This window comes from Mobula hypostoma, chromosome 2 (genome assembly GCF_963921235.1).
Source record: "Mobula hypostoma chromosome 2, sMobHyp1.1, whole genome shotgun sequence".
Taxonomy (NCBI): domain Eukaryota; kingdom Metazoa; phylum Chordata; class Chondrichthyes; order Myliobatiformes; family Myliobatidae; genus Mobula; species Mobula hypostoma.
In genome coordinates, this window is record NC_086098.1 from 145,838,774 (window position 1) to 145,847,348 (window position 8,575).

The 8,575-nt window shown below is 45.6% G+C and overlaps 1 protein-coding gene across 2 annotated transcripts in view; it reads left to right on the plus strand.

Moving 5' to 3' along the window:
- btbd9 (BTB (POZ) domain containing 9) overlaps window positions 1–7,532 on the plus strand; it is a 265,995-nt gene extending 258,463 nt beyond the window's left edge. Inside the window, exons 9-10 of one of the 2 annotated variants that reach the window (XM_063040845.1) lie at window positions 5,553–5,631; window positions 6,654–7,532. In XM_063040845.1, the coding sequence (XP_062896915.1) occupies window positions 5,553–5,631; window positions 6,654–6,743 (169 nt within the window). In that variant the 3' untranslated portion in view covers window positions 6,744–7,532. The remainder of the gene's footprint in view (window positions 1–5,552; window positions 5,632–6,653) is intronic. The other variant, XM_063040844.1, reaches the window with a different exon arrangement.
- The last annotated feature ends 1,043 nt before the right edge of the window (window positions 7,533–8,575 follow it).

Genomic DNA, 8,575 nt, shown 5'->3' on the forward strand with positions numbered 1-8,575 from the left:
GTAGTTCATCCATGCAACCTTTAAATGCCTGCCATTGCATATCCACCGTCAATCCTTGAAGTGTCATTTGCCAGTCTATCTTAGCTAATTCATGTCTCATACCTTCAAAGTTACCCCTCTTTAAGTTCAGAACCTTTGTTTCTGAATTAACTACGTCACTCTCCATGTTAATGAAGAATTCCACCATATTATGGTCACTCTTACCCAAGGGGCCTCTCACGACAAGATCGCTAATTAACCCTTCCTCATTGCTCAAAACCCAACAATGTTGGAAAGTGTATGGTTATGCACTTTGGCAGAAAAAATAAATGGGCAGACTATTATTTAAATGGGGAAAGAATTCAAAGTTCTGAGATGCAACGGGACTTGGGAGTCCTCGTACAGGATACCCTTAAAGTTAACCTCCAGGTTGAGTCAGTAGTGAAGAAGGCGAATGCAATGTTGGCATTCATTTCTAGAAGAATAGAGTATAGGAGCAGGGATGTGATGTTGAGGCTCTATAAGGCGCTGGTGAGACCTCACTTGGAGTACTGTGGGCAGTTTTGGTCTCCTTATTTAAGAAAGGATGTGCTGACGTTGGAGAGGGTACAGAGAAGATTCACTAGAATGATTCCGGGAATGAGAGGGTTAACATATGAGGAACGTTTGTCTGCTCTTGGACTGTATTCCTTGGAGTTTAGAAGAATGAGGGGAGACCTCATAGAAACATTTCGAATGTTAAAAGGCAGGGACAGAGTGGATGCGGCAAAGTTGTTTCCCATGATGGGGGAGTCTAGTACAAGAGGGCATGACTTAAGGATTGAAGGGCGCCCTTTCAGAACAGAAATGCGAAGAAATTTTTTTAGTCAGAGGGTGGTGAATCTATGGAATTTGTTGCCACGGGCAGCAGTGGAGGCCAAGTCATTGGATGTATTTAAGGCAGAGATTGATAGGTATCTGAGTAGCCAGGGCATCAAAGGTTATGGTGAGAAAGCCGGGGAGTGGGACTAAATAGGAGAAAATGGATCAGCTCATGATAAAATGGCGGAGCAGACTCGATGGGCCGAATGGCCTACTTCTGCTCCTTTGTCTTATGGTCTTATGGAATCCCATAGAATTTTTTGAGGACGTAACTAGTAGAGTGGATAAGGGAGAACCAGTGGATGTGGTATATTTGGATTTTCAAAAGGCTTTTGACAAGGTCCCACACAGGAGATTAGTGTGCAAACTTAAAGCACACGGTATTGGGGGTATGGTATTGATGTGGATAGAGAATTGGTTGGCAGACAGGAAGCAAAGAGTGGGAATAAATGGGACCTTTTCAAAATGGCAGGCAGTGACTAGTGGGGTACCACAAGGCTCAGTGCTGGTACCCCAGTTGTTTACAATATATATTAATGACTTAGACGAGGGAATTAAATGCAGCATCTCCAAGTTTGTGGATGACACGAAGCTGGGCGGCAGTGTTAGCTGTGAGGAGGATGCTAAGAGGATGCAGGGTGACTTGGATAGGTTAGGTGAGTGGGCATATTCATGGCAGATGCAATTTAATGTGGATAAATGTGAGGTTATCCACTTTGGTGGCAAGAACAGGAAAACAGATTATTATCTGAATGGTGGCCGATTAGGAAAAGGGGAGGTGCAACGAGACCTGGGTGTCATTATACACCAGTCATTGAAAGTGGGCATGCAGGTACAGCAGACAGTCAAAAAGGCGAATGGTATGCTGGCATTCATAGCAAGAGGATTCGAGTACAGGAGCAGGGAGGTACTACTGCAGTTGTACAAGGCCTTGGTGAGACCACACTTGGAGTATTGTGTGCAGTTTTGGTCCCCCAATCTGAGGAAAGACATTCTTGCCATAGAGGGAGTACAAAGAAGGTTCACCAGATTGATTCCTGGGATGGCAGGACTTTCATATGATGGAAGACTGGATCGACTAGGCTTATACCCACTGGAATTTAGAAGATTGAGGGGGGATCTGATTGAAACGTATAAAATTCTAAAGGGTTTGGACAGGCTAGATGCAGGAAGATTGTTCCTGATGTTGGGGAGGTCCAGAACGAGAGGGTCACAGTTTGAGGATAAAGGGGATGCCTTTTAGGACCGAGATGAGGAAAAACTTCTTCACATAGAGAGTGGTGAATCTGTGGAATTCTCTGCCACAAGAAGCAGTTGAGGCCAGTTCATTGGCTATGTTTAAGAGGGAGTTAGATATGGCCCTTGTGGCTAAAGGAATCAGGGGGTATGGAGAGAAGGCAGGTGCAGCGTTCTGAGTTGGATGATCAGCCATGATTGTACAGAATGGCGGTGCAGGCTCGAAGGGCCAAATGGCCTACTCCTGCACCTATTTTCTATGTTTCTATGTAATTTTTGGTCACCTACCTACAAGAAACATGTAAATATGATTGAAAGAGTGTGGAGAAAACTTACAAGAATTTTGCTGGGATTTGAAGAGCTGAGTTATAAGGAAAGGTTGGATAGATTAGGATTTTATTTCCTAGAATGTAGAAAATTGCGAGAAGATTTGATAGAGGGTCCCAAAATGATGAGGGGTATAAATAGAGTAAATGCAGGCAGGCTTTTTCCACTGACGTTGGGTGAGACTGCAACTAGAAGTCATGGGTTAAGAGTGAAGAAGAATTGTATGGCGGGAACTTCTTAACTCAGGGTGGTAAAAGTGGAATGAGCTTCCAGCGGATGTAGGGTGGACTTCGACATTTAAGAGAAATTTCCATAGGTACATGGATGTTAGAGGTATGAAGGGCTATGGTCCGGGTGTAGGTGGATGGGACTAAGCAGATTTGTAGTTTTGGCACAGACTAGATGGGCTGAAGGATCTGTTTCTGTGCTAGACTGTTCTCTTACTCTATGACTAAATAACAAGCAAGATAGACAAAGGAGAGTCAGTGGATGTTATCTGAAGGTCTTTGACAAAGTGCCACATGTGAGGCTGCTGAGCAAGATAAGAGCCCATGGTATTACAGGAAAGATACTAGCATGGATAGAAAATTAGTTGACTGACAGAAGGCAAAGAGTTGGAATACAGGAAGCCTGTCAATGAATAGTTGTGTCTCACAGGGTTCAGTTTTGGGACTGCTTCTTTTCACATTGTGTATCAATGAGTTGGATGATGGAATTGATGGCTTTGTGGCCAAGTTTGCAGATAGTATGAAGATAGCTGGCGGGGCAGATAGTGCTGAGGATGCAGTGGGTCTGCAGAGGGACAGACAGATTAGCAGAATGGGCAAATATGTGGCAGGTGGAATGCAGTGTTGGGAAGTTGTATGGTCATGCAATTTGGTAGAAGGAACAAAAGCGTAGACTTTTCTAAACAGGCAGGAAATTCAAAAATCAGAGGTGCAAAGGGTTCCCTAAAGGTTAATATTCAGGTTGAGTCAGTGATGAAGAAGGCAAAGGCAATGTTAGCATTCATATAAGACTTAAGGATGTAAAACTGAGGTTTTATATAGTATAACCCCATTCTGATATGTCTATCCACGGCCTCCTGTACTGTAAAGATGAAGCCACACTCAAGTTGGAGGAACAACACCTTATATTCCGTCTGGGTAGCCTCCAACCTGATGGCATGAACATTGACTTCTCTAACTTCCGCTATGCCCCACCTCCCCCTCGTACCCCATCCGTTATTTATTTATATACACACATTCTTTCTCCTTCTCTCTCTCCTTTTTCTCCCTCTGTCCCTCTGACTATACCCCTTGCCCATCCTCTGGGTTTTCCCCCCCTCCCCCTTTTCCTTCTCCCTGGGCCTCCTGTCCCATGATCCTCTCATATCCCTTTTGCCAATCACCTGTCCAGCTCTTGGCTCCATCCCTCCCCCTCCTGTCTTCTCCTGTCATTTTGGATTTCCCCCTCCCACTTTCAAATCTCTTACTAGCTCTTCCTTCAGTTAATCCTGATGAAGGGTCTCGGCCTGAAACGTCAACTGTACCTCTTCCTAGAGATGCCGCCTGGCCTGCTGCGTTCACCAGCAACTTTGATGTGTGTTGTTTTATATAGTATTTGTCAGACCATACCTGGAGTACTGTGAGCAGTTTTTGATCCCTCATCCAAAAACAGATGTGCTGGAATTGGTGAGAGTCCAGCAGAGGTTCATGAGAATGATTTCAGGAATTAAAGGGTTGACGTATGAGGAGAGTTTGATAGCTGTGGGTCTGTACTTACTGGATTTTAGAAGAATGGGGAGGGATCTCATTAAACAGCTCAGATTGAGTGGATGTGGAAGGGTTTCCTATAGTGGGAAATAGTCTAGGACCAGAAAACATGGCATCAGAATAGAAGGTGTCCCTTGAGAACATAGATGAGAAGGAATTTTTTTAGCCAGACAATGGCAGGTCTGTGGAGGCCAAGTAATTGGATAGAATTAAAACATTGATTGATAGGTTCTTGATTAGTAAGAGTGTCAAAGGTTATGTGGAGAAGGCAGGAGAATGGGGACATGGTATGTCATTAAAGACTTAGCAAATTTCTACAGATGTACCATGGAAAACATTCTAAATGGTTGCTTCACCTTCTGATATGAATGGGCCACTGCACAAGTTTGGAAAAAGCTGAAGAAGGTTGTACACTCAGCCAGCTCCAACATGGGCATCAACCTCCACAGCATCGAAGAGGACACACGTCTTCAAAAGGTGATGCCACAAAAAGGCAGCATCCATCATTAAGGTCTCCCATTACCCAGGGCATGCCTCTTCTTGGCGCTACTATTAAGGTGGAGGCACAGGAGCCTGGAGGCACACACTCAACATTTTAGGAACAGCTTTTCCCCCTCCATCATCAGATTTCAGAACGGACAGTGAACCCAAGTACACCTCCGTATTGTTTTTCTTTTTTGTTCTCTTTCTGCACTATTTATTTAATTTGGCCTTTTTATATATATTTTCTTATTCTAGTGTATAGATTTTGTTGTTATCATGTATGTATTGCAATGTACTGCTGCCGCAAAGCAACACATTTCACAACGTATGCTAGTGATACTAAACCTGATTCTTATTCTGGGTTTGAAAGGGATAATAAATCAACCATGATGGCATGGCATAGCCAACTTGATGTGTCAAATGGTGAAGTTCTGCTTCTATGTCTTTTAGTCTTATGGTCATATCATGTTGCAACTGTATAACATATTGATTAAGCCACACTTGAAACATACAGTTCTGGTCACCACAGTATATGGGACCAGACTGTAATGCCCACTCACCACTGTAACAACAAAATCAAGCTCCTCATGTTCTCCTCATGGTGTTGGTGACCACCTGCAAGATGAGGCCCCTCTCACAGAGGTGGTCACCCAGACCATAAGGAGCCTCACATTAATCCCAAATGCTGCAACACATAGGACATAGATTCCTGCCACAGAAGGGGCCCTTAGCATGTACTCAGCATGCCTCTCCACCCTCCCCCCCCCCACCCAACATGGAATCTGCTGGGCTTTCCTGCATCACATTCACCAGCTGACACTGAAATCCACTGACATAGCTGAAAAGGTCAAAGTCACCACTCAGACCCTTGTGGATATCACTGTAAAATTCATGAACTTTGTCTTTCTGCAGGTCCTGGCAGACAATTACCATCAAGCGACAGCCAGTGGTCTTCATCAGGATTGTGGGCACATATAACACAGCCAATGAGGTGCGGGCTTTAATGTGGGATGTGGTTGTACTAAGTATGAACTGTTTATGTGTTAACTCCCCACAACCTCGGCTCAGTTAGCACCCATCCTCCTGGCAGTAATACTGAGTCCGCTTTCTGATGCCCTGGTCTTACTTTTCTCACCCTCCCTGAGCAGTACGTGCAGTTTGTGTCACACAGCACCAGTGCAGCCAGTGCAAACACTAAACTGCTGTGGGTATGAAGGGAAGGCTGCTGTGCAGGGTTCAGTCGGATTCTGGCCAGGGTTAGGACCTCCATGTCCGTGGGATGCTTCTCACAGCTTGTCCTTGAATTTAGTTTCTGTTAAACTGATGTGAGGGCATTAACATCTTCAAACAGCTTGTGTGTATATGTGTGTGCTGTCTGGGTTATGTGCAGTGCCCACATTGTCCAACAGCTGGGTGGTGGGTAGGATACTTTGCCTGCCCTTGGCTGGCCTGGGGTAGGAGGTCAAAGCTATTTGTGGTTCGACAGAGACTTTCCCCAAACTTAGCTCAACATGGATAAGAGTTCAGAACTTTGGTGAAAAAGACACTTTCTCCACCCTCAGTCTGCCTGGGCTAGATGTCAGACCAAACAGTGCTGCGAGGGAGATATTCCCAGCCATTGCCCAGGGTAGGAAGTTTGGTCTCACTGTGGTGGGACAGAGACTTTCCCCACCTTTGGCTGTCCTGGGGTAAAACAGCACTAAATGTGGTGGGAGAGAAAATTTTGCCATCTTCGGCCAGTCCAGGATGGGAAGCCTGGTCTCGCTGTTGTGGGAGGGAGAATTTCCCCACCCTTGGCTGGACTAGGATGGGAATTTCAGTCTTGCTGTGATGGGATAGAGACTTTTCCCACCTTCACACCGTCTGGGGTGGGAAGTCCAGTCTCGCTCTGATGGGAGAAAAACTTTCCTCACCCTCATCCGGCCTGGGGTGGGAAGTCTGGTCTTGCTGTGGTGGGAGGAATACTCCAGCTCAGTGTAGGAGGTCAGGACTAACTGTGCACTGCTGTTGCAGGTATTCCACTGTGTGCACTTCGAATGCCCAGCACAGAACCATCAGCAGACTGAGGATTCAGCAGGAGGCAGGATATCGGCGGGCAAGTGAGCACCATGCATTCAATCAGAGTCCAGAGGACAGCAGCTGCTGAGCTCGGCAGTGCTTGCTGACTTCTCCCTGTTGCTGCTGATCATCATCATGTACAGCCCCCTCCAGAGGAAGACTGTCACTCCCACCATCAATCAAGCTGGGTATCAAGGGACTGAAGGCCTTGCCTCTCACACACTCACCACGTGGCCATTGTCAGCCCTTGTGTCATCTGTCACCACAGGATCCCATCTAAAACCTGCACTGCTAGATCCTCTGGCTGGGGCAGCTGGGGGCAGAGAGCCTCTTCACAGGAATAACCCTACTCGGCACCCGGAAACAATGATGCCAGCACAGCTCTGGGCAGTGGCCATGTGAGGAAAAGGTTCTCGGGTGTTCAGCTGGACAAGGAGACAGCTTGTGTTATGGAAGGGTTGTAGATTGTGATTACACCAGACCTCCAGCCATTTATAACTTGTTCCATCCCTGTTCCCCTATTCTTCCAGAGGCTGGCATCATCTTGTTTCACCACTTTTGATCACTCATTCCCACATTTCAGTTGCTGGAGATGTGAAAAGTTATTTGGTTTTCTGATCGATGCTGGAGTGAGGAGTTGGGTTCAGTGAAAATTCCATTTCCATTAGCTCCTCTAACCTAAAATTAATGTGTCATCTAAGTATTGTAAGGCATGGAATTGTTTTGTTGTGGGCTCCTTGCATGAGAGGTTGTAACTTAGCATGTAAACTATTTATCTTCTGTAACAAACCATGAAAATCTTTCCATTCAACTTGTATTTGTTGTGTCTTTCTGAAATTGGAGTCGAGAACTGCCTTTGTTTTCTACAGTCGGGGCTGAGGGAGTTAATTGCACAATGTGCCCTATTGTCTCTGACTGCTGGTTTTATCACAAAATTCACCCATTCCTTCCCTCAGATCCCAAGGGAAGCATAAGCTGATCTCAGCCTAGTCCTCTGACCTGCCTGCTCCCTGTCTATCAGCCACTGGTCAGCTATAGACTATTAGAAATGTTTAAATTAGAGCTGGAGAGATCTTGGAAAGCTCCGATGGGGATCTAGTAGAGAGATGGGGGAGTTGAGGGTGATGGGGATCTGTTACAGGAAGATGGAGGAGTTGAAGATGATGGGGATCTGGACAAGGAAGATCGGGGGGATTAAGGCCGACAGGATCTAGTACAGAGGATGGGGGAGTTGAGAACAATGGGAATCTCGTACATGGGGATAGTCATAGTAAAGTACAGCATAGAAACAGGCCCTTCAGACCACTTAGTCCATGCCACACCATGTAAACTGCCTATTCCCATTAATCTGCACCGAGAACATACTCCTACCATCCATGTACCAATCCAAACTTCTCTTAAACATTGAAATTGAGCTTGCACTGGCAGCTCATTCCACACCTCACAACCCTCCGAGTGAAGAAGAATCCCCTTATGTTCCCTTAACATACCACCTTTCACCCTTAAGCCATGACATCCAGTTGTAGTCTCTCCCAATCTCAGTAGAAAAAGCTTGCTTGCATTCACCCTATCTATATCCTTCATAATTTTGTGTATTTCTATCAAATCTTCCCTCAATCTTACACATTCCAAGGGATTAAGTCCTAACCTGTTAAATATTTCTTTAACGAGGAATTCTGCAGATGCTGGAAATTCAAGCAACACACATCAAAGTTGCTGGTGAATGCAGCAGGCCAGGCAACATCTCTAGGAAGAGGTACAGTCGACGTTTCAGGACGAGACCCTTCGTCAGGACTAACTAAAGGAAGAGTTAGTAAGAGAAATCTCTTCCTAACTCTTCCTTCAGTTAGTCCTGACGAAGGGTCTCGGCCTGAAAC